General features: G+C 42.9%; 1 protein-coding gene across 1 annotated transcript in view; it reads right to left on the bottom strand.

The window, feature by feature from the left end:
- SORCS1 (sortilin related VPS10 domain containing receptor 1) overlaps positions 1-27,001 on the bottom strand; it is a 402,129-nt gene that overhangs the window by 55,424 nt on the left and 319,704 nt on the right. Inside the window, exons 13-20 of the mRNA XM_038758618.1 lie at positions 23,371-23,517; positions 16,701-16,803; positions 16,414-16,490; positions 13,840-13,931; positions 12,304-12,411; positions 9,624-9,741; positions 7,980-8,110; positions 3,443-3,556 (exon numbers count right to left, since the gene is read on the bottom strand). Of these exons, the coding sequence (XP_038614546.1) occupies positions 3,443-3,556; positions 7,980-8,110; positions 9,624-9,741; positions 12,304-12,411; positions 13,840-13,931; positions 16,414-16,490; positions 16,701-16,803; positions 23,371-23,517 (890 nt within the window). The remainder of the gene's footprint in view (positions 1-3,442; positions 3,557-7,979; positions 8,111-9,623; positions 9,742-12,303; positions 12,412-13,839; positions 13,932-16,413; positions 16,491-16,700; positions 16,804-23,370; positions 23,518-27,001) is intronic.

Raw genomic sequence — 27,001 nt, 5'->3', positions numbered from 1 at the left:
CACTGTCTTTAGAAGACTTAAACAGGAAGGTGAGCACATGCAGTTAAATTAAAAAGGAAAAGAGGGTATTTCAAAGAAAGTGGTCATTCCAAAAAGCTAACACAAAACCCATTAGGCAAACTCTGCATGGAATAGAAGCTAATCTTTAAAACTCAAGTCGGCAAAAATACAAAACCTATAAATAATGCACCTGGTTTAGTGGTCAACATTAGAAATATGCATTACTTGCAAGTCGAATATTTCAACTTAGTATTAGGGCAGGGAATGTGAATGTTTATTGTTATGTTCTACTCTACCAAGTGCTTGGTACTGTGCTCTGCACACAGTAATACAACTGCCTGATGGACTGACAGAATGGAAGAAAAGCATAAGTAGAAGAGATAAGAAAATAATATCAATCAAGAGGAAAAAGGGAAATTCTGAGTTGAGACCAGCCCATTCTATAAAGCAAAGGAGAGAATCAAGAAAGATACATTTATTCTCTTCTACATCCCCTTACTAAAACCAGGAATTCTAATGTGAATATGCCAACACATATGACAAACGGCCCCTGCTTGCAGAGAAGGAGGATCGGACATATCAAAAGAGGAGGGAATGAATGGGAGAGAAAGATGTGGCTTTGGTCAGCATGCCAGGAAGCCCAACATACTTTCTGGGCCCTAATGGAAGTATGAGGGAAAGTCTTTGCAAGGAAAGGAAGAGTTAGATTGCACAAAACATTATCTTCAGACAGGTGACAACTTCCCTATAGGATTTTGCTCATTATATGACAGGCCATAGTTTGGTAGGGAACATTATGGAACATAGATCTATGGATATATGTGTGTATGGTTATTCAGCTACATCATATCCCACTGCGGACACACACACACACACACACACACACACACGGGGTTATTTTGGCAGACTCCCTCTCTGTAACTGCCAGAGACTCAAGCTAACATGTTGCTTTCTGTATACATGGACTTAGGTCTTGATGCAAGGTAATGGGTAACCAAGTCATGTACCGTATGCCAAAGGGGCTACGGGATTGTATTTCTTTCCATCTGGTTCTGAGCCCAGCTGCCAAGGCCAAGTCCCTCTGCTGCCTCTACCAGTAATGGTTTAAAGTGGTGGCATGGGAAAGGAAGAATAGAAGAAACACTTGCAGTAATCACAAGGAAGAATGTGCAGGGCATTAGTGCCCAGTGATTCCTGCTATTTTGCATCTGGCATCTTTCTTTCCCAGACTTTAAAGTTCCTGTTCCTATAGAAAAAAAAACAGGAGGAAGTCACATTGCAATTTAAGAGTCTGGAGTGCTGCACTCTATTCTGGGCTCATTCACAGGTCCCTCATAATAATAATTGTAGCACATACTATAATAAAGATGGAATTTGTTAAGCACTGTTCTAAGTGCTGGGGTGGATACAAGTTAAACAGGTCACATGCAGTCCCTGGCCCACATGAGGCTCACAGTCTAAATAGGAGGGAGAACAGGATTTGAATCTCCATTTTACAGTTGAGGAAACTGAGGCACAGAGAAGTTAAGAAACTTGCCTAAGATCACACAGCGGTCAAGTGGCAGAGCCAAGATTAGAACCCAAGTCCTCTGATTCCCAGGCCCGCGCACTTTCCACCAGGCCATGCTGCTTCCCATGATGTGTGCTTAGCATTGTGTAATTGGAAGATAATCTGATTGGACACAGTCCCTGTCCCATTCAGAGCTCATAGTCTGAGGTTAAGGGAGAAGAGATTTAATCCTGAAGTGACTTTGGATGAGACATGAATTTTTCTATGTCAGAAATAAATCATGAATCCACATAATTAGTTTAACATACACTGAATGCCCATAGGATACCTGACAGTGTATAAGGTGTTGCAAGTTCAAAATCTCTTTCCTTTTCTGTATGTCCACTGAGGTTGGGACAAAAGGGGATGGGTTCAAGTAGCAGTGGGCAAAACACACACACAGCCACACCCACGTGCGTGCAGCCCCCCAACCCGCCCCCCCCAGTCCAACACACAGACTCAAACCAGGCTCTTGGAGACACACACACAAAAAATCACCAGTGTGAAATAGAAGAGTATTATGTCACATTAAAACCCAGATCCTGCTGCTGCTGCCCACAGCTCCCAAGAGTTCTGTGGCCACCCCTGGGAAGCCAGAAAGAAGCACTGTATCTGGGGTTATTCTTATTATTATTATTGTTCAGGAATTACTATGTATCAGACACTTTTCTAAGCACTGGGGAAGATACAATTTACTCAGGTAATTTAATCTGGAATGGAAGAAAGTAGGAAGCAAACGAGATAGAGCTGGGAGCTGGTGAAGGTGGCAGCAGGAGTCCTGCCATGGCTTCTTTCTGCTTCATTCTGAGCTCTTGACAGGCAGAAAGTCCTGGCACTTTGTGGCAGTCATGGTAACAGCAGTGCTTTGGGCTCAATAAATACTCCTGATTTTCTTTTCATCCAAAGCAACTTCTTGCTGGGCTTCTCAGAGTTCTCCCCTCTACTAGGAGTCCAGGGATAAATAGTACAAGAGTGGCAGGAAAAGGGAAGAAAAAAAGCCCTAGCCACCTCAGCCATGATGGAACCCAGAGCCAGTAGAATTGCATGCTAAAAGTGGGCCAGTGCCCAACTCTGACCTGCCAGGGCTGACTTTAAGAGACAAGCCTCCCTTTCAAGTGTTATCTATATAGATGTTAAATTAAAGAGCAGTAAACAAAAGTGACAGGCGAAAAGTAAAATGGTTTGATGGGTCCAGTGGGGAGGAATTCAGGGGCTATGAATTTGAACTCTTACCTTTACCAGAAACATGCTCTAAGCATTTGAGAGAATCATTTCGATTCTTGCTCCCTCATCCTCTGCCTCAGCTGAGTCAGAATCAAAGCAACCCGCTTCACTAGGGGGCTGCACGTAAGAGCTAATGAATACACTTATTTACAAATAAGAAGCCGACTAATGTTTATGTGCAGCCAGTTCTCCCGTAACATATGTTCTCGCTGCACACTTGGCATAGAATGCTGGTTGGAAATTAGGAAACTTTCTCCCAACAAGGGCACTCACCCAGCAAGAGCCCATGAGATGTGGGAAGAAATAGTTACGTTAACATATGCAGTGCTGATCCCGAGAAGTACATTACAGTGCAGGTTTTCTTTAATGCGAGGGTCAGCAAGAACAAAAACCCCCAAACACCTGGAGAACTGACTACGAGGTCTAAAGAGAGAGTGTATTCTAACCATATAGGATTCTTGAAAAGCTACCGGTGCTTTAAGAGTCTCAGTCAAAAGAGACACTATAAACACAAAGCAGAACTGTATTATCTCAGTGAACAAAGCAAAATAAATTGTGCCACAAGGAGACATGTTTTCCAGTGCTTCATGCCTAGAAGTCTTTGTTGAACCTTGTGGCTCCAGGCAGCCAACAACGGGCCTTTAATGTTACTCCTGAAGGGTCACTTACCCTGTGCTGTTAAGGTAACTTTGCCCCAGGCTGCAGTCTTTTGAAAGGGAAGATGGATTGAACCAAAATGCAGGTAAGCACTGACCGTTGCTGTGACGCTCGTAACCGTAATCGCTGTAGGGGGAATAAAAGCAAGAGATATCATTTCACCAAGATATGCGCATCATCCACTACATCTCAGCTTTTCGCCAGGGCATCCTTCATGAGTACCAGGTCTTGAATCTTCCCCTCACAGAGGACAAGAAGAAGACTCACACTGTGAGTGGTAAAAACAACTTTGATTTCTTTTGAGAAAACAAAAGTGGCTGTATTTGAATGAGCCCTAAATGACCTATAATTCAATTACTGCTGTGCTGGAATATGTTATTATGAACTCATGGGCCCCTGAAGTGACAAAAAGGGGCAACAGAGCACACAGTATATGCGGTAATCCAGCAAGAAAGGAAACAGCCATTTCTGCCTCACAGGAATGTATACAACGTGTCCAGTCCCGTCCCCAAACTTTGGTACATAATTCTAAAGCAGCCGCGCTCAGCAAGAGACTCATTACTGCCATGGTCTTTTGGGTCCTCTTTGCAGACATATGGATAAAGGAAGGAGCGTCAATCCAGGGCTGGCTGTACTTGTGCCATATGCTTCAAAGTCAGAGAGGAAAATGAAACGTCCTTCAGGAGCGCCTGGAACTGTCCCATGAGTGGGAGCCCAAACAGTGTTAGCCTCATAAATCTGAGCCAGCTGGCGTGCGCTGCCTGCCCAGGAACAGCATGGTGGAAACTACGGTGAGCATCTCTTTTAGCTACACCAGCAACCTTGCATGCCCCCAGGGCCTGGAAAGGGACTGAAATCAGATGTGCTTCTTGGCTTTTACAGGATGCATCTGGGGCTCAACAAATCGGTTCCTGGGATATGGCCTCCCAAATTGAGCAGAAACTTCTCAACATCAGGTTTAAGGCATTCAATCAGCTCTCTCCGCACTACAACTCAACAAAACACACTTTGCTCCTCTAATGCCAACCTAATCACTGGATCTCGCTCCTGTCTCTCTCACCATCAGCCCCTATCTCATGAGCTTCCTCCTGCCTGGGACCCCTTCTCCCTTCGTATTTGGCAAATTGCTAATGATAATAATAATAATGGTATTTGTTAAGTGCTTACTATGTGCAAGGTACTGTACTAAGCGCTGGGGTGAAAACAAGCCATTGGGTTGGACACAGTCCCTGGCCCGCATGGAGTCTTAATCCCTATTTTACAGATGAAGTGACAGGGACAAAGATGTGAAGTGACTTACCCAAGGTCACAGAGCAAAGAAGTGACAGAGGCAGGATTAGAACCCAGGACCTTCTGACTCCCAAGCCCATGCTCTATCCATTAGACCATGCTGTTTCTGTACTCTGCTACACTCTACATGCCCCACCTTCAAAGACCTTAAAAATCACATCTCCTGCAGGAAGCCTTCCCTGATGAATCCTTTATCTCCCTAACCGATCTCCTCCCGCACTGCTCCACTTACATAACTGTGTTGCTAGCCTCTTAAACAGTTAGGTACTTACCCCCACCCACATGCATAACAGTTATGTTCATAACCAGTTTCTGATTGGTTCAGTTTAGAAGACTGTAAAATAAGCTCCTCTGTCTAATTCTCCTTGCCAATCCCACAACAGACAGGCAGTCTGATATACAGCCTGCCCAAAAGGAGAAAAAAGGACAGCCCTTGGAAGGTGGGGTCTGTGGTTCCAAAAAAGAAGTTAATGAAAATCGGGGTTTCTGGTTTTGTGAGGTTCTCCCTGATGAGCAAAATGTCAGGATAAAAAAAAAAAAGAGCTGGTAAAAAGAAAAGGCTGGGTTTGAAGATAATGCCAGAATCATGAATTTGCTTTAAAAGAATCTGTTGGGAGATTGCTGTTGCTGAGACTGTTGGGTTAAATCCTTCTGGACGCTCACATTTGCTGAAGCACCATTGCCCTCTGGCTGCAGGCCACGGTGCACATAGGAATTGATGCAGGATCGCACGCAGGATGGCTTTCCTGTCTCCTCCTTCACCTCCTCACCCACTCCTTTTTGTTTCTTCCTCCTGAGAGCCGAGGTGTGTCCACCCCTCTTCCAACTCTGTATTGACTCCCACAGCCCCACCCTCTGCCCAGCTTTCCTGGATCTTATTTTTGGACGGCTGATGAGAGGTAACTTACTCTTGGAAAGTTTTTTCATCTTGAAAAACAATGAACCTCTTAAAAACAATTTTATCTGGGGGAATTTGCATGGCCAAATGTTTATAAAATGTTGATTTAACGAATGCTTGCACAATTGGTGTACTGCTGAAAAGGATCTATTACCCCATTAAAAAAATTGCTTGTTTTTGAATTCTAACAGGCCGACCATTGAAGCACAGAGAATTTAGGGGCATTAGATTTCTTCTCTTTCAAAAGGTTATTATTACGTGATGGAAAATTGGGCCAAGACTTCTTAGTAGCTAACTCAGCAAATATACTAACAAACCTCCTAAATGATATAGAAAAAAAGAAAAATAACAGAGGTCGCATAGGGCTGGTCTAAGTGAGGTAAACAACACTGAAATTCATCCAAGCCATTCATATGAAAGTACAAACTTTTCAACCATGCTATCTGAGTTTGTTGAATGTTTGGGAGTGTGATCACAGCTTCTCAAATGTTAACTTGTTTTGACTGGGCAGACAAACTTAATCCAGGAAGTTATTGGGGCATCCTTCATATTGATGAATACTGATTTTGACTGTGCACATACAGTGCTCGGCATACAATAAGCACTTAACAAGTACCATTGGATAAATAGGACCAAATCAAAACACTTCAGGCCCCAGAGTGGTTTAGTGTACAGGGGGCTTGAATTTGATTCTTCCCTCTTTACCACAGGAGACCAAGTTACTTGGCCTGGGTCATTGATGTCCTGCTCATGCCCTACCTTCTACCTGGAATTCCCTCCCCCTTCGTATCCAGCACACCAAGGCTCCCTTTCTTCAAGGTTTTTTTTTTTAAATGGTATTTATTAACTATTTCCTATGTGCCAGGCACTGTACTAATCACTGGGGTAGATACAAGATAACCAGTTGGACACAGTCCATGTCCCACATGGGGCTCACAGTCTTAATCCCCATTCCACTGACAAGGTAACTGAGGCTCAGAGAACTTAAGTGACTTGCCTAAGGTCACCCAGCAGAAAGGTGGTGGAGTTGGAATTAGAACCCAGGTCTTTCTGACTCTCAGGATCATGCTCTTTCAACTAAGCCATGCCGCTTCTCAAATCATATTGCTTCTGAAATCACATCTCCTCCAGGAAGTCTTTCCTGATTAATCTTTCATCTCCTCAGCCTATTTATGCTTACTGCCACTTCAGAACTTCTTCATCACTCAAGAAACTGTCTCTTCACCCCTGTCCATCTCCCACATCCACTCCCATAGTATTTTCATACCTATCTTTATTTTCTGTTGTTTCCCCCACCTGTAATTTATTTTAATGCCTGCCTCTTCCACTAGATTGTAAATTCCTTGAAGGCAGGGATCAAGTCTACCAAACTATTATCTTGTTTTCTTCCCAAACAGTGCTCTGCACAGAGTAAGCACTCAGTACACAGTATTAACTGATGGATTGATGGGGTGAATTCACCAACACTGATCTACATTATGAGGAGTCGATCTACAAAACGACATCCCTTTTCTCTCCACATGAGCACTGGAAACACTCAAGAGGGAGTACAGAGAGAGGAACTCCAGAAGACTTCTTCTTATAGAATTTACATCCTCTATCATTCTCTTTTCCCTTCTCTGCCACGGTATCGACAGAGGTTCTACTTTGTGCAGAGTTCTCAATCCATTTGAGAGGTGTTGGGCCTTCAAAGGACAAAGCAGAAGATATGGCCCCATCCCTCAGGGAGTTTATAGACCAGTAAGAGTGGCAGGACAAAAACAAAAACACAAATATACAATTCAAGTGGAAAATTGGAATGTAGGCACAAAATTCCCAGGGACATACATTTAGTGTCATCATTAAGTCGACCGGGCCCACAAGCCCGAGGAATAATTGTACGAAGATGAGCATGAACCTCAACCAGGACCTGGAGGAGAAAAGCAATGCAAGAATAATTTATTTTTAATATCATGGCCACCAGGTAGATGTGGCCACACCACGGAAGACAGCTAAGTTTCCCTTTAACAGGCAAGGGACTCGATGACCAGGCTGGACTTCACCCTCCTGAATGAGTAGGGGCAGGGAAGGCTTAAATGCAAAATGAAATGAAGTAAATCTGTGTCCCAGGCTGCTGAAGTGGTTGGTGTGCTTTGCACTCTCTCAGGTTCTCCAAAACAGTGGCTGGGCTGGGGCTGGATTTAACCCAACACTCCTTGGTGCACAAAGAGACAAATGCCCTCAACTAAGCAGGCTCAGTTCTAAAGGTTTCAGTGCATACACAGAAAAGGGGTTGACTTGATGAGGTTGTTCAGTGCTTGTATTATCTCACATGGCATAAACCTGATGAGTCAGCTAACTCCAGTGAGAAAATCGACTCACCAGTCAAAGTCTGCCTCCGTACAGACACAGGGCTCTGATGCCATGGCACCAGCATATTTTCCCTGCATGCATTTCTTTTCGGATTTTCGCTTCTTGTATATTCTTTTGGCTCCCATAATGCATGCCTCTCCCTGAAAAGACAATATACTCAGATCAGAAGCTATCATGGGATAGGACCATAACCAATCACGAGAACATATTCTCACATCCTTGTGGGCATGATGGATTCCCAAAACTTTTCAGCTATCTCTGTGACATGAGCTTGGTGTTCTGTGGTCAGACGACAATGTTTTTGGTCATTCTTTCCAAAATTCTGGTATTGCATGTAATTGGATTGCAAAGGCAATGAGATTATCCCTATTTACAATTGGAGTACAAGAAAAATCTATAAAAGGCCCATAACCTACAACTTTAATGAGACACAGAAGACATCCAGAAGGACCAAAGGCCAGGAACAAAGTATTTACCAAGCCAACCTTGAAATAGAAGTCCTTGAGCTCAATTAGCTCCTTGCATAAAGGGCACACCCATTCAGTGGGCCAGAACTATGAGACAGAATTTCACATATTCACAAATCACCCAAGGGCTCCAAGTTACAGCCCCTCAACCTCACTCAACCTCACTGAGCAGGCTCCTTCCCCTCAAGTGATGATGGCTGAGAAAAACAAACACAAATAAATAAAACCCAAACCAAACCTCCAAAATTAGACTGGAAATAAATCCAAATGTGAAAGTCCAGCTTCCCAGTAAATTGGGGACCACCTAAGCACCGTATCACCAAACAAAACTGTGACAATCCCAGACTCATCATCCCTGTACATCTGAGATGCAGGTCTTGCTTATTCCCCAGCGATCTGTCTTCCTTAGCTAGCTCACTTTATCAGACTCCATTACACTTACCTGTAAATACATTACTGACAGTGGGTTTGGGGTATATTATCTCTTGATGCCTGAATACAATGATGACTTTGCAGGAAGACACTTTGCAATCATCTGGAGAACCCCAGGTAAGGACTTCTGCCTCAGGAAATCAGAGGGGAGAAGGTTGGGCTGAGACTTGCCACAAACTAAATAATTAAGAGGCAGGGGCTGGGGAACTGTTTTCTGTTAAAGACCCTGCATTCCTAACACTGGAAATGGCCTGAAATATGAAGGGTAGACAACCCAAATGTGAGCAGTCCGAGAAGCCAGAAAGAAGGTTGTTTCTGGATCTATTCATCCAGTGTAATGCCACTATCTGCTGCCTTGGTTCAGGTAACAATAAAGGTCTCCAGCTTCCGCACTGCCCCGACTTCTACTGGGCTGTGATGAATTGTATCTAGAGCCTAGTGCTGAGTTTATATTTCATTTTGCGTTGTAATGGTAACTAAAGTGCATTTGAATTTTATCTCCTATTCCAGCATAAAACAGAAACAACTTCAAAATGACCCTCAGTTGTTTCAATTCCAGGGGACACAGAACAGGTGGAAATGCCACCCTACAGGAACCACGGTCCAAATCTCCCTAACTCAGACTTGTGGGAGTTAAGTGGAAGTAACTGGAAAGGTGATCATGTTCTCTAGTGAGCATTGTGCCCAATTCTTGGCAAACTAACCATTGCCCAGTAACAGCCCCAAAAGAGCCCCTGGGTCTTTTTCCTGTTACCTGGCTGTGGAGTTGCCATGGGAGATAGTCTTCCTCAGCACACCGCCTGTCGAAAATGGACTTGTAGTCAACTTTGACCAGTTGCCATTCGGAGCGATGGCTGAAGTGTCCAAATACTCTATAGAATACAGCAAGAAGGTTTGCAGAGCATCAGAAGCTAGATTCCCAGGCTGGGGCCAGCCCCTCCCCACCCAGGGAGGCCAATGAGAACAGATTAAATTATACTGCGTTTGATCTCTCCATTCATTACAAGTATCAGTGTATTTTCACTACTTCCATTCAATGACAACATATTCCAATCGCCTTAAAGGGAGTTCGACATACCGTATCTTTTGCTTGTGGAGGCTGGAATTTAAAAATTCCCATGAAGGTGACATGTAACTAAATCTATGCATGTTTTCTCACACAAGGAAAGGGAAAATCTGAACTTTGGGACCTACCAAAAGTCCTTCTGCATTTGCCTTGGGCTATTTTGGATTATAAGGCAAACAACCCAATTTTTACAGAAAGGAAGGACAATTCAGTAGGATAGAGTTTTAAAAATCCACTTTCACATTTCAAATAATCTAGATCTATTCCCTTCTCTTACCAAACTAAGCAATAATTATGGCATTTATTAAGGACTTTTTAAGTGACAAGTAATGGGCTAGATAAAAGGTTATGAAATCAGAAACAATCCCTATCCCAAATGGGCCTCTAGACTGAAAGCTCCTTGTGGGCAAGGAACATATCTACCAAGTCTGTTTTACTGTACTCTCCCAAGAGTTTAGCAGTGCTCTGCACACAAGTGCTCAATAGAGACAACTGATTGAGCATTGATTTTATCCCCATTATAAAGAAGTTTTCCAAGGATGAAAACATTAGATTTTCAAATTTGAAAGACTGGTTTTGAAACCCAGATGTACCTAAGCTACTAATTAAGTCTCTCTCCAATTTATGGGCATTATGTGCCAGGTTGGCAAAGGAAACTCATGAAAATGAAATTTCAGAAGCACAAATAGCTACTGTTGTGTTTTTAATCTACTTCGTTATTGGGAAAGGTGCTTATGACATGAAGTAACTGGACCTAGAGAAGTCCTTGGGAAGGTTTTCATCAAGGAATTGAGAGTCTGTGCTTTTGCTTTAAGGTGGGATCAGTTTCTGATTACCAAGGATATTTCTAAAATCCCTGGCAAGGGTTGTTTTCATCTGCTTCTTCATACGTTATTTGATTAACTGCCACATTTTTATTCGGTAAATGAGTGCTTTGTATCAGGCTGTATGATTGTTAGCAAACCTACGTTCTCACTGCAGAGCTCTTGAAGGGAGCAGCTCTGGAATGGAATATATGGAAACCATTTTTCTGCCTCATTTCCTATCCAAGGAATTGTCAGCCAAGTGCTGTTTGCATCTCTTTCCATCTGGGGTTGAGGTTTAAAACTCCAGTCCTAAATCTCAGTTGTACTTACAGGAGTTGGATTCTAGACCTTTCCCAGCAGTAGTAATTGAAAAACACCCCTAATAAGGGCAAAACAGCAGAAATGAGCTGGCTGGAAGTGTGCAGGTACAGGTTACCAATGCATCAGCATAAATTGGCTGAACTCCCCAGTCAATGTGAAATAAGGGGTTCAGAAAATGCTGGGTAACCTAGATAACAGATGGCCAATGTCAATGATTCAGACTCTCAACTCTGTCCGGTTTCACTGAACAATTGCTCAAACTTCCACTCTACTGGCTGTTCAAGTAAGACATAAGTACGCTTAGTGCAGTGTTCTGCACATAGTAAATGCTCAGTACATACCACTGATGATGACGTACGTGTGCAGGGAGGGGGAAAATGCTCTCTTGATGTTCAGCTCTTAGGTGTTGTTCATAAGGCTATTCCCATTTCCAACAAAAACACTGAGCAGCCAGAGATTGCAGGACTGCAAATGTGTTTCTATTTTTCTTCACGTGCCACTTCATCAACACTGTGGCAGTAGGAACTGTCCTCTGAGACTGGCATGGTTGGGCGCCCCCCATAAAAAAACAGCTCTCACTAACTCCAGGACAACCTGCCTTCCTTCCTTGTTTATGAGACTGGCACTTCTGAGGTAAACTTCATCATTTTAATCTGGACATATTTGATCAAATGGAACATTGCACTGAGTAGGAATGTAGAATGGAACCTTTTGGGTGTCTAGCTTAAAAACAGTTCAGTGTCCTGATGGAACCATTTAAGACAGCCATCCCCAGTGTGGGTAGGGATAGAGAAGCAGTGTGGCTCAGTGGAAAGAGCACGGACTGGGGAGTCAGAGGTCATGGGTTCAAATCCCGGCTCTGCTGCTTGTCAGCTGTGTGACTTTGGGCAAGTCACTTAACTTCTCTGGGCCTCAGTTACCTCATCTGGAAAAATGGGGATTAAGCTTGTGAGCCCCAAATGGGACAACCTGATCACCTTGTAGCCAACAGCTTAGAACAGTGCTTTGCACATAGTAAGTGCTTAACAAATACCATTATTATTATTATTATTATTATTATTAGGGCTAGCTCCTCAAATATATGGACTTACACAAAACCTCCATCAGGTGGTTCTCTCTAAAAGCTGCTTTGGAAAGAGTTAGTACCCTGGCTAAGAGGAAAGATTATATGCCAATGAATCAGGAAGCACAGGGCTCTCACTATGAATCTCTGGGCCTAAGTCTCAAAATGTTCCACTCACGTCATTATCAGCGTCTCTTCTCCAGGCTCTCCCAAGACCCCGTCCACAAACAGCGGAATAGATGTGAAACTGTATTTGCTCCAGGATCTCCCCTCGTCAAAACTTAACCTAGTGACAAATGGACATCAGTAGTCAGTTATCGATGACAATATTTGCCAAAGTAACAATTCTACCAATAAAAGAACAAGGTACAATGGTTTCAAAGGGCACGGGCCTAATGTTCTTTGCCAGACACCGACAAGCATGCAGTTGGGTAGGTCATTTGGGAACTTTATATCACCAATGACATGCTAAATGATCATTAAAAAGAATAGTTTGAGTGGGAGGAATAACTTTTCAGCAAGACATTTTCAGCATGATTTTTTCAAGTCACTTTTTTTCTTTTTTTTTGCATTTGTTTCTCCCAGTATACTGCAACCTCCTGCAAGTTTAGCAACAATGCCATACTATTCCTTTTTAATTTTGTATGGTGGAACCTTCAGTAACTAATGTAGGCTGATATCTAATATCTTACTACTGTACCCTCACTATAGAAAAACATAAATGGATATATTTTGATGTTGGATGTTGATGTTCTGTCCGGTATGTGTATCTATTAATTGCATTACTAGTTATTAGAGGCAATTCCTGTCCTGGAACTTGTCTAAACAGAGAACATTGTATCATGTTTTTCAACTGGTTTTCTTTGGCTTTATTTCTAAGGGACATCTGCATGAAAATTATCTTTGTTTCTCAGTAGTTCTCCGTAATTCATTTTCCATCTGAAGCTGTAAGGCTCCATTTGCAGCATCATAATCATCTCCACAGCAACCAACAGTGCTACTAAAACCAGAATTACAACTTAAAATGAGGCAGAGGGGCGGAGGTGTGGGTAGACGCAGCAACAGAGGCAGAGGTTCAGTCTCACAAAAGCAGGCAAGGAGCTCTGATTTAAACATTTGACCTTTTGGGCACATCTGATTTGATTTGTCCCTTAACGCCTCACTGGTCAACTCTGAATTTGTGACTGGGAATAGGTTTACCCCTATCAGAAGAAATTCACCTGAACCTGGGTAGTGGAAAAAAAAGTGCACATTTTGTATGAATCATTTTACTGTTATGGGGTGGAATACTTGGTAAGCAAATATGTGTGAAGGCAATTTGTGACAATGCAGAGGGTAGGACTCACTCAATTTTAAGGTTGGAGGGTGCCATTTAGAAAATTAATGCAGGGATTTGAACTATCCATACAATTGTTTTACAAACTCTTGAATCAATAATTCTGCAGGGAAGAGGAATAACACCGAAGAAAGAAGGGATAGCGTGCTTGAGAACTGACTTACTTGAAAAAAACAAAAAAAGTTTTCCCTAAAATCCTTCTTTTAGACCCCTTTTTCAGTGAAACTACAATTTACAATCCACCTTTAGTAGAGCAAAAGTGTAAATCGTGTTCTGATGGATTGTGGTATTTTAAAACAAATAAGGCCACGGTCAATCCGCTTATAGCATGACTTCTTCAGATTTGTTTTAACATGTCCTGGCAGTCAGAACCATTACCAGAGATGCCGAATCGGTAGAGATGTGTGTTTCATAGCCACCAACACGCCTCCCTGATCCAGGTACAAAACACTGTGCTCCTCTTCAAAGATCTGAGGAAAAAGCAGTCTCATAGATTCATCTGACATCCCACACATCCCAACCAGGGAGGCAGAACCAAGATACACGGCTAGGAATCATATTTGTTCTTGAGAAATCATACTGGAGGAAATTACTCTTGTTCTGATATGATGATTCTGTTAGACTCCAGTATCAGGGAAAGGTGGTTCAGGATTGAGCCAGGAGCTCCAATTCATTTTAGATTAATATTTAAATGAAGAAAAAAGCCCCCTTTATAGACGACATCTTCAGTCCCAAAAGGGTATTTTGAGGATGTGGCATAGACAGTAATAATGATGATACTACTAGAAATAACAGTAATATTTAAGTGCATGCTATATGCCAAGCACTATCATTTAGAAAGCTCTGGAATAGATTCACAATAATTAAGGTGGTCACAGTCCCAGTTTCAAGTAATGCTTACAGTCTAAGAGGGAGAAAGAACAGAGATTGAATCTCCGCTTTACAAGGGGTGAAAATGAGGCACAATGAAGAGCCCAGGGTCACACAGCAGGAAGTAGTGCTTGCATATTATTCACCACGTAAGGTTACCGTTTTCATTTTCCTAATTTTTCTCAGCAGTCAGTCTCCCAGGAAATCCTTCATTTGCCCTTATTCTTCAGCTATGAAAGCATAAACCCCACACACCCCATCCCCACTATAAGTAGGCAGGAGAGGATTGGATGGTGTACTCATGAGGGATTTTCTTTATGCTACACACTAATCTAGAATTAGCCCATCAAATTTTTCTTGGAGGAAATTTCTCACATTCCCCTCCTGAAGATGGTTGCAATAAAGCATCTACTGAGCAATCTCAAAAATGAAGGACTGGGAATTAATAATAGCAATACTAACAGTAATGATGGTATTTGTTAAGTGCTTACTATGTGCCAAGCAGTGTTCTAAGCATTGGGGTAAATACAAGGTAATCAGGTTGTCCCACGTGGGGCTCAGTCTTAATCCCCATTTTACAGATGAAGGAACTGAGGTGAAGAGAAGGGAAAAGACTCGCCCAAGGTCACAGAGCGGACAAGTGGTGGAGCCAGGATTAGAACGTATGTCCTATGACTCCCAAGCCCATGCTCTTTCCACTAAGCCACATTGCTTCTCTACTCTGAGGCCCCTTCGGGAATTTTCCCTCACAGCTCCTGTTTGGTCTCGAAAAGGCTAGGAAACAGCCACGGTTGCTTGCACCCTGGAATGTGAAACTCCTGCCTCCCTTCCCTGCACAAAAGCTTACCCAAAGTAATCATATTGCCAAATACACATTAGACTTTAATTTATGATGCTAGTTATTGTATGATAATTAAATGTCAACGGGTTATTAAAACTTATTTATTGAGGTGTAACAACTATGCATAAGACACATATCTTGTTATGATTGCTAAACCTCATTAAATACCTGTTTTATAAGCAATGGATATTTAATTCACATTCCAAAGGCAGGAGGCATTTGAGCTTAAAGTGGCATTGCTTAAAAGAAATTCCATTTCTACTTCACCTGACATATGCGTTCTGATTGTTATTACTCTATTTTTGCACCTGAGATTTTTAAATTCTCAGAGCACCACCTGGGTAATGGCTATTTTTTTTCCATACTGCACTTACTACCATGTTCTAACTTCAAGGTAGAAAGAATTTATGGAGTAAACACAGAGTATAATATACAATCAACCCTGACAGCTTGATGCTCCTAACCTGATAAATCCATTGGGTTTGGGATTTTATTTTGTGGGGTGCAGAGAGGTTTAAACTGCTTGACTTCACTTTGCTTTCAACATTGCCTTACTGCTTCCTTACCTAGGTCTTTTTGATAATGGATGTTTCTTAATAAACCAGAATAAGGTGAAGAATAAATGCTAGGTGGTAAATTATTTCAGCTCATATGAGTCCAGCTTTGCCTAACATGGTGCTAAGCATTCTAGCTATTTCAGCTACCTCACAGCGCTTATTTATCCCTGCAGATTTGCGCTGGTTCATTCATTCATTCATTCAATTGTATTTATTAAGCACTCACTGTGTGCAGAGCACTGTACTAAGTGCTTGGGAAAGCTGCTTCTTCAGTAATTCTGCTTCTAAGCCTTTGCTGTTGGAGATTCAGATTTGTCTGTGGTCCTCTAGATGCTCAGCTCCTTGTGGGCAGGGAACCTGTCTACCAGCTGTTATATCGTTCTCTCTCAAGTCATTAGTACAATGCTCTGCGTACAGTAAGCGATCAATAAATTTGATTGCTTGGTATGCATGTTAGTTCTGTGGAACCTACTAACCCGTAAGTTCCTTGGAGGCCAGGGACTGTCTCTTGCTTTCTGCAGATTTCTGCAGACTGCAGATTTCCCTTTACTATAACTCTCTAACAGAAGCACATCAGTCAGTCTATAGGATGCATTTGCAGCAACTTCTCCCTCCCATCCCAGTCATCCAAGACAGGCCACACAGGAATGGCCTACCCCAACGACGGACACACTTGTTACTTACCTGCCTCCAGGTATTCCCTGCATCAGAAGACACAAACATGCTGATATCACTGTCGGACAATTCAGAGCCTATGTTTCCTAGAATGAGAATATTCTCAATTAACTGGAGTTTGAGAAAAGTCCGTTATTTCCACATTTTCCACCGCCCTATGGCAGTGTCAGAATCAGCTGTTCAATTTGGTTCTTGTTTGCTTGTCACGTCCCAACACAAAAATCTAACTAGAACAGAAATTATTCTCAAGCAAAGAATGTGTTTTTCAAAGAATCCAATAAATGGGAATCACATACCTGAGGCCACTATAATGCTGGGTGCCGTATCTCGACTGGCAATGTTCCCTGAAGTGTAGGGATTCTCTGAAACCTTTAGATGAAGGTGGAGGGAACAATATGGCTGGGGAAAAGAAAGAAAGTGAGAAGTAGGGGCATAAGCTTTTTAGGACAAACCTCTGGCAACAGACCTGGCTGTTTGTCTTCACCCACTGCATTGCCTGCCCTTCAAGAACTTCACCTTGAGTCCTTGAGTTCTATTTCTGGTTTATTTTCCCTCTACGCAAAGCTCCATTTGTGGCAAAAGACAGGTGCCAAATAAATACTCTTCATCTTGATTGAAGTGCCACTAATTGCAATCAATCTAACATGCTACTCAACTCAAGGGAGATTATCAAGCCCAACTTGGATAAACTGAGTCAGGTAAGAAAAATGCTATCTAACCACCTGGAGCATATTCTAGCAGTGAAATCCTTCTATGTGGTTCTTGTGCTGGGAATGTATCAAGATCAGAGTTAGCTTAAAACCACCAGTGAAAACCATGATACATTTGCTTGTCAAGATATCAGGGAAAATAAATTTTTCAGGGAATTTTCTTTATTTCTAAGAATTTAAATGATTTCCCTTGGTCAGAAGTTCAGGGTCTGTCCCAGAGAATTCTACTACTATCATTTATGGGGATTTTTTTTTTAAACTACTCACAACTGAGTCGTCAAAGACACATACTGAATTTGAATCCCTATTCTTTTTCATCTTTCAGGAAAATGACTTAATCTTCCTGGCTTGGTTTTTGGTTATCACCAACTTATTTCCTTTATTACTTTTCTCCAGCTTAACTAAAATCTCAGCAAGTCACCATTCAGAGGCCTGCAGCAATTCAATCATAAAAAAAACAAAATCCAATTCCTTAAGGTGGCAGTAAAATGACAAACTACAGATACCTTAAAAGGAAACAGAGAACCAGTAAAAAGGGACAAATAAATATATCTGATTCCAGAGGTTCATTCATTAATTCAATTGTATTTATTGAGCACTTACTGTGGGCAGAGCACTGTACTAAGCGCTTGGGAAGTACAAGGTGACAACATATAGAGATGGTCCCTACCCAACAACGGGCTCACAGTCTAGAAGAGGGAGACAGACAACAAAACAAAACATGTGGACAGGTGTCAACTCATCAGAATAAATAGAAGTAAAGCTAGGTGGATATCATTAACAAAATAAATAGAATAGTAAATATGTACAAGTAAAATAGAGTAATAAATCTGTACAAACATATATTCAACTTGTACTTCCCAAGCACTTAGTACAGTGCTCTGCACACAGTAAGTGCTTGATAAATACGATTGAATGAATGAATGAATATATACAGGTGCTGTTGGGAGGGGAAGGAGGTAGGGCTGGGGGGATGGGGAGGAGGAGAGAAAAAAGGGGGCTCAGTCTGGGAAGGCCTCCTGGAGAAGGTGAGCTCTCAGTAGGGCAGTGAAGGGAGGAAGAGAGCTAGCTTGGCGGTTGTGGGGAGGGAGGGCATTCCAGGCCAGGGGGAGGACGTGGGCTGGGGGTCGACGGCGGGACAGGCAAGAAAGAGGTACAGTGAGGAGGTTAGTGAGAGAGGAGCAGAGGGTGCGGGCTGGGCTGTAGAAGGAGAGAAGGGAGGTGAGGTAGGAGGGGGAGAGGTGATGGAGAGTCTTGAAGCCGGGAGTGAGGAGCTTTTGCTTGTTGCATAGGTTGACTGGCAGCTATTGGAGATTTTTGAGGAGGGGAGTAACATGCCCAGAGCGTTTCTGCACAGAGATGATCCGGCCAGCAGTGTGAAGTATAGACTGAAGTGGGGAGAGACAGAAGGATGGGAGATCAGAGAGGAGGTCCTTTACTCCACTACCAAACCTTAAGGGTGAGTCTTGTTTTAAATAAAACGTGTTTTTTCCAGTACTTTTTCCAAGGGATTTTTAGCATTTGAATAAAAATGACAAACTATCATTACAGAAAGGGGGTAGGAGCATGCTAGAGGATAAAAAGTATAAAAAATACTGAGTCAGACTGCAGCAAAGGTTTTAGAGAGCAGGACTGGGCCTTTAAATTCCTTTTTGAAGCACTCAGGTGATACATTTAAGGCAAAACCAAAAGATTTTCTGTGTGTTCTTCACAGTAACTTGAGGTGAACTGTGAGATGCATGGGTTTAGACTTTACCAGAAAATCTACTTAATTGTCCTAAGTGTGCAAATCAGAAGTGCAGAGCAGGGTATGCTTATGGGAAAGAGCACTAGGAGTCAGATGACCTGAGTTCTAACTCCAGCTTTGCCAGTTGTCTGTGGTGTGACCTAGGGCAAGTCCCTTAACTTCTCTGTGCCTCAGTTTCCTGATCTCCCTCCTACTTAGAATATTTGCCCCATGTCAGAGAGGAATTGTGTCTGATATGATTAACTTTTACCGACTCCAGCAGTTAGACACATGCTTGACACATAATAAGCACATAACAAATACTAACAATGATAATAATACTGACTGACATTTGTATTTCACCCCATCACTGGCCTTTAGGGATACGAACAGAAAGAGAGAGCCCTGCCCTCCTCTTAGAGTGAAAGACACGGAACCTGAGAGGCTGTGGGATAAGGCTTTGGAATATAATTAGTTTGGGGTGAGTTACATAGCTTTGAGGAAGGGAGTGGGAGCATTACCTTGAGAAAACCTAGATGTAGCATTAATAATAATAATTGTGATATTTGTTAAATGCTATGTGCCAAGCACTGTACTAAGTACTGCAGTAGACACAAGATAATCAGGTTGGGTACTGTTCCTGTCTAACTTGGGGCTCAGGTACTTAATCTCTATTTTACAGATGAGGAAACAGAGGCACAGAGAAATTGAGTGACTTGCCCAAGGTCACACAGAAGGCAAGAAGCCCATCTGGGATTAGAACCCAGGGCCTCTAATTCCCCAACCCACATGTTTTTTAACTAAGCTTCCCTGATATGGTCAGGGTTTCAGGCATGGTTGACCAAAGCCCAGGTGCTGCAAGACAGAGAGGTACAGAAAGCCCAGGGGAGAATTTGCATTTGAGGCAGGGGAGGAAGTTCGGCCAAGGAAACACGCAAGTCACACAATAGAGAATTCATCCTGAAAAGAAACCCCATAAATGTGGTGGATGAGGAACAGCTGTCCAGCAGTGAACAAACCTTCACTGCTCATCAGAGAATTCATCCTGGAGACAGACCCTCTAAGTGAATGTAGAAACCACAGAATTCACTCTGGAAAAGAGCAGGAGGCTGGGAGTCAGGAGACTGGGATTAGGCCCCAGTTCTGCCATTTTATTTTCTGTGTGACCTCAGACAAGTCGCTTAATCTCTCTGTGCTCCAGTTTCCTCAACTGTAAAATGGGGGTGCAATCCCTGTTCTACCTACCTCAGGGACTGTATCCCATGAAAGGCAAGGACTGGGTCCAATCCAGTCATTTTGTTTTTATCACAGCTCTTAACACATAGTAAGTGCTTCCTGAATACCACTGGGAAATATGTAGGCCCAGGCAGAGTCTTGGCAGCACCACCCCAGCGGATTTAATCAGTGGTTGGGGACGGCGAACCTCGGAGAGGATGTCCTGTACTTTGCTTATGGTTTCCCACTGGTTCTGAAGCTCTGGCTACCATTCTCCGATTCAAAGAGTTTGCGGATTCGCGAACTAAGCTAGAAAGTAAAGGAGCCCACTGCCTTGTTGTCCTGCTCCTAAAGAATCATTCCTCCCCTCTAGAATGTAAACTTGTTGTGGGCTGGGAACATGTCTTAGCTTAGAAAAGAGCTTTGCACATAGAAAGCACTTAATAAATGCCATTATTATTATTATTATTATTACATCTACCAATTCTGTTCACTGCACTCTCCCAAGCGCTGAGTACAGTGGTCTGCACACAGGAAGTGCTCAATAAATATGGTTGATTGACTGCCTCAGCTTGGGTGTGACATTGACCGAGAATGTCCAGCTCTGGTGGTAGCATCACTAGTGATCTTTCCGAAGCCTGTTTTCCTCTGCTCTCCCATTTCTGGTACTGGATTGCCCCCAGCTGGTAAAAGGAAAATATTATGTGATTTTTTCTTTTATAAATCAAGTTAATAGTGCCGATGGAAGAGTTTTTTTAACAAGTCTTATCTGATGAAGTTGTTAAAATGTGACCAAAAGACATTGTGTTTGGGGTTTTTTGTTTTGTTTGCAGAAATCAAACATGCCTTCTGAGATTTTTCAGTTAAGTGAGGGTAGAAACATTATCCTTATGAGCCAAGAAGGTTATTCTGTAGGGTTATAGATTGTAGCCACAATCAATCTTTAGAGTGAAGGTCTGGATCATGTTAGTGCTGCTTCCTCCCTAGAAGCTCAAGTTAATATGTGTATGTTCCATTTGCATAATCAGAAAAAAGTGAGCCCTCCCTCACAGCAATTGGTTCAGTGGTTTTGGAGGGGCCCAAGAAGGGCTTGTGAATTGGAATATGCATAGCTGATCTGTCCCACTATTACCTAGGCACGCAGGATAGGGGGAGATGAACCCCTGGACCATTAATCGATGCAAGACTGTGGATAAAAGCTGATCTTTCACAATAGAGCTGCAGTGAGTTCCCTCCACCAACACACCATCCAGGGACCTACATGAAGTTGAAAACTGTCTCGCTGCTGAATGCACGCTGACGTCCCTTATACCAAGAGTGGGGGGTGGGGAGAAAAGGAGAGTTGATTTCCAGAAATCACCCCTCCCTTCCTCCACAGATCTCCTCCGATCAGACCTCCATGTTAACTGGGAATGGTGGGAGATCAGATGGCTGAAACGAAGCTCCACACACCACTGCCGGCACCTGATTTCCTTCCTCTCAACAAGCCTCCTAATCCTCCCGGAGGCTCAACCCCCATCGACAGCCTTGTCCCAGTCTCAGTCGACGTGGAGAGGAGTTAGCAGGGTCCAGAGAGAATAGGGGCTTCTGTTATTACCTTTCACTGGGGCAGATAACCTCGAGCAGACTCTGCTGGGTTCCCTTTCTGCCTCTGGGAAGTTTTTGGAGGAAGACACACCTTGATCTGATAATACCCCTGTCTAATTGGACCTTGCAGAATCTGGAGAAAAAAATCCCAGTTGAACTCTGCAGGTATTCAGTCTAAAAAAACTGAAAATTTAGCCTGAAATAACACCAGAGGCTTTAAGAAGGCATTTGATGGGGTGTGTTAGATTTAAGGCTGCTATGCTGGACTTGTTCCCCATTTGTAAAGCTCTGCTGGAAAATCTCTTTTCTAATCACTCGGCTGTGCTGGTGGTGACACCGCCACTTCCCAAGCACTCACAAGCTGAAATTGCTCTTTATCTCCTCCCAGCCACTAGCTCCCAGCCTGACAGAGGTTTTAAGCAGATTGCTGCCGTCCTAAAGCTCACCTACTATTTTCCACCTTTGGTGAATTTTTGCAAAGTGATTTCCTCCTCTACCACCCCAATACCATTCCTGAAATGGTGATGCAGGTCACCTGGAGGTTGGAAGTGAGGAGGGAGAACTTAGGAGCCTATCAAGCGTCAGTCCAATTTTTGTTCTGGATCTTAATAACCCTGAAATTATGTAGTGAATTCCAAATTCAATTTAGGATTACTGTGGATGAGCTTAAGGGACTGTCATTGAAAGCAGGGAATGGGTCTCCCAGCTGTAATATTGTCCTTTCCCAAGCACTTAGTACAGTGCTCTGCACACAGTAAGTGCTAAATAAATATGACTGATTGATTGATTGGACTTGTGCAGCTACTCCAAGGTTGCTGTTTCCAGATATGTGGGTTTGACTTCTTGTTTTTCTCAGGAACCATCCCATCCGCCCTTGCATTTTATGCAAAATACTGAAACTTGATTGTGCCTATTAGGGACTGGAGGAGAAAGAGAGGCTAAACTCAGAGCTCCATCCTCTCCAACGGCTTATCTCCATGCCATAACAACAGTTACGGTGTTTGTTAAGCTCTTACCACGTGCCAAGAACTCTGCTACTCCCAGAATAGATACAACACAATCAGATCAGAAACAGTTTTTGTCCCACTTGGGGATCACAGTCTAAGGGGAAGGAAGAAGTGGGACTTAAAGGCCCATTTTACAGGTGAGGAAACTGAAGCATAGAGAAGTCATGTGAGTTGCCCAAAGTTATGGCGGGTAAGTGAAGGAGTTGGAGTTAGAATCGGGTCTCTTGATGACCATGTCTGTGCTATTTCCCCCCTAGGCCACATCTTTTCTTGATAACAATTGTGATGTTCTCTGCAATGAATAAAGTCACACCATAGTAATGTGCCTCATACAGAGAAAGAGACTGGAACCAGCAACAGTGCAAACCTGCTCTGGAGAATTTGTCTGTTTTGTCATCCCACAACTTTCTGCAAGGTTCTAACCTCCAGAGCACACTCACTAGCATCTGCCCTGCCCTCCTCATCAGCGAACAGACAGCAGCCTCTGACCTGCCTCAAAACTCTTGACCTTCAACAGGTAGATGTCTTACTAGAAACTTTTTTCCCCGTTGTGATTCTAAAACATGGGAACCGTCGCTATCATGTTCATGGCTACCCATCCCCACAACTAACTGTTCAGGAGAAGTACTAAAGTGGGCCAGGCAGCCGGCTCAATTCATTTTTAATAGCAGTGTCATCATAGTGTCACCTGGGGAAAAGTTTGGTCAATACAGAAACTTACTAGCAGGCAGTGAACAGGATTCCCTCTCAGATCGGAGTCGGGTGCCTGAAGCAAACGCCAGTCTCTGCCTTTGTTGTATGTGATGAAAGTCTTCACTTGGTTGTCAATCTTCTTGTTAGCCAAGAACATTCCCTTTATCCCTGCTACCTGGGAAAAATTGACATGGCTGAAAAATACATCAGTTTGAAAAGAGGATTTTTTTTCCTTTACTTTATCCAGCCTATCAAATCTAGGAGCAGCACAGATAAATACTCAGAGATCAAATGCACAAAAACCCAAGGGAAGAATGATTGGGTTTCACTGACCTCAGAGGGTTGGGCTGGAAACTGTCAGGCAATGCATGGTTTACCCAGCAGCCACCAGACTGCTATCTGGAGTGACCTCTTGAGACAAAATGTTATTGTTTCTCATTCTCCAAGGGCTTAGAATAGTGTATTATATCCAGGGAGTATTCAATAAATGTTATTGCTTCTATAATCTATATCACAGCCTCTGGATTGTTAAACTCATTGTGGGCAGGGAATATGTCTACCAGTTATGCTGTATTGGATTTTCCTAAACACTTAGTACATTGCTCTGCATACAGTAAGTGCTTAATAAATACAACTGATTTACTGATATATTTCTATTTTGTAAGTTTAGGCCACTCTGACTTGGTAGGACCTTTACTTACTGTTGGATCTTTGCCTAAGTCTTGTCTTCTCAGACTAGAGCGTAAACTCCTTGAGGGTGGGGACTGACTCCTTTGTTCTGTAACCTCCACAGCACCTGCTTTAAAGTTCTACATTCATTGGGGGTTCATTAAACATTGCTGTCTGTTGACTTGACTATAATTACCCAGGTCCCTGTTACAGGTTGGACATAGATTAGCAGGCATTAATCTCAAAAACAAGATAAAAAACATACTTACCGTGCCTTCTGGTCTCTCCCTTCACCGATATTTGGCTCATGCCCTTTTCTCTCCCTTAATCAGTTGATCAATCAACCAATCATATTTACTGAGGGCATACTGTGTGCAGATCACTGTACTAAGCACTTGGGAGAATGCAATATAAGCCTCACAGCACTTTTGTAAATATCCTTATGCTCAACTATTTCCTTAATCTGTTATTAATTTTAGTGTCTGTCTCACCCTGTAGATGGTCAACTCCTTGCGGGTCATTTCCATTCACTCTGTTGTACTTTACTTCCCCTGCCTGTAACTTACTCCCCCCTTCATATTTAACAGACCACTCCCCTCCCAATTTTCAAAGCCCTTCTAAAATCACACACTCTCCAGAAGGCCTTCCCCCAGTAACCTCTAATTTCTCCTCAGTTTTCCCAACTGTCACTTGGCCCTTCTATGCCACCGAAGCACTTTGACATCACAGCCCCATAACACTTTTGTACATATCTCAGACATCTGTAAAGTATTCATCTGCTTCTCTGGCTAAACTATGAGATCCTTGAGAGTGAGGATTATTTCTTCTGTTTCATGCTCTCCCAAGTGCTTAGAACAGTGTTCTGAGGACAGAAGGCAATCAATGAATAATATTGATGATGATGATTCCAGCCCTACCAGGAATGTCAGAACCAAAAATGAGATAATCTGAAACCATCAAGACTTCGTATTAGGAAAATACAAGTTAGGAAAAAGAGGGGCAAAGGGAAATACATTTACCTTTGAAAAATATGCTTAAACTTCTCATCACCCATTTAGACAGAGGAATGCCTGTATATACACATACACTACACACACACACACTACACACACACACATCCATATAAAGATCCCTACACATTTCTAAAGTAAAGGAGTTTCTCATTTTCTCATTGCTGGGTAAAGGATGAAAAACAGCATGTCCTACTGAAATAGCACAATTGCCAGGACTTGCTGGCCTTTTGTTCTGTTGCTAGGATGTAGGGCAGGATAATCTGCTCTTTGGAGTTGGTAGATTTGATTTGGAGTAGGTTTCCATAGTATTGGACCCCAAAGCCTCTTTTTGGTCATTCACGTCAAGTCTGACTAGTTGGCCTTAAGGTTTATTACCCAGCAGAAGAAACAGGTAATAGTGACAACAGGCTCAGTTCCACAAGACAGCAGCAGAGGGACTTCCTGCATCCAGCTCTAACTGGGAAATAATTCCCATTCATTCTTGTCTCATCCAGCAAAGTCCTCTAAGGCAACTGCCCAGCTACACAATGACAACCAGCACCCACATGTTCTACTCCTTTAACCATTTCTGCTACCGGGCATGCTAATGCATATTACCCACAGGTCCTCCCTCCACAAAGGACATTAAATGGACTCTGGGTCTGTTTTTACGTGTGTTTTCAAGTCATGGGAAAGATATTCCCCTTCATACTCTGGGAAGAGGGGTGAAAATGGCAGAATCTGTTTATGAACTGTGAGCATGAGTGACTTCTCCTAATGTAGACCCTGAGATCTTGTGGAGGAGAGCCAGAGAGAAAAGATATTCCAGAGGGACTCCCACTCCGAAGGGTGGAGGAATGAAAGGAAGAGATTTCTTCCTTTTCTACAATGTTATCTAAAATGGGGAAGGAAGGTGGTAAGGAGGATAGGGAGCATCCCCCTGGCCCTACTCTACCTCTCGAGATGCCACTCCTATCCACTTCTGGTTGTCTCAAAAGGGGTCGTCTACAACTCCACCAGTGGGTACAGAGTTTGTGTGAGGCAGATATGGAAAAAAATCACTTAACTCTTATCCCTTCTCCTCCACAAGCTGGGCTGAGGCACAAGAGTTCCAATGACAGAAGTCTTTATTGTTTCTGTCCCTGTTGCTCAGAGACATAGATTTCACTCTAGGAGCTTTGCAGGGAATTAAATCATAGGAAATCATAGAACATTTGAAGATAATCAGGAAATGAAGACAGCATGAATAAAATTCTTCAAAGGCCATCAATTCATTTGGATTTTTGAAGGGTACTATTTTCTATAAGAAGAAGGAAGAGAATGGATACCTGACTGACGAAGGACATTCAGTTTCAAGGCACTAGGTATGTGTAACCATGGCGATCCCTGGGTTTTTAAGAGAACCAAGCTAATAATTTCTCTAGCCCTGCCCTCTGTTGTTTCTTGACTCGGTAGCCGCACCGAGGTTCTGGCCATAATGATTAAGTAGCATTTTATATGTCAGGTGATCGATGGCTTCTATATCCCAGTAAATTTTTCTTTTCTGCCTCCTGCCCTGGGTTTGTAATTGCCAGCCGCTCTGGAATAAGCAGAGTGTAAGTTACACTGTCATGTTCTGACAGCTTCACCTCGTAACCGAGCCACGTTAGCCACACATGCCCACACTAGCCGCACTTGCACAAATCGGACACATTCCCGACAGGTGGTCATAGCCCAATCCCATCAATTTCCATTTTGCTTGAGGTAAACTGACACTGCAGATTAAACCACAGCATTCTTCTTCACCATTAATTAATATTGCTTCCCTAGAGGATGGGGGACCTTTCCCCAGCCAATCCACCACTCATTATCCATGACATCATGCCAGCACACCAACATACATGTCACGTACACCCTCCAAAATCACCCCCATGATTGCCCCAGTGGTTAGTGCACTCCTAGCCTGCCCCAGGGGGCATAATGCACACCATTAATACACACTTCAACTAACTCAGGGAA

Source organism: Tachyglossus aculeatus, chromosome 16 (assembly GCF_015852505.1).
Source record: "Tachyglossus aculeatus isolate mTacAcu1 chromosome 16, mTacAcu1.pri, whole genome shotgun sequence".
Taxonomy (NCBI): domain Eukaryota; kingdom Metazoa; phylum Chordata; class Mammalia; order Monotremata; family Tachyglossidae; genus Tachyglossus; species Tachyglossus aculeatus.
This window is presented reverse-complemented; position numbering and strand designations above follow the sequence as displayed.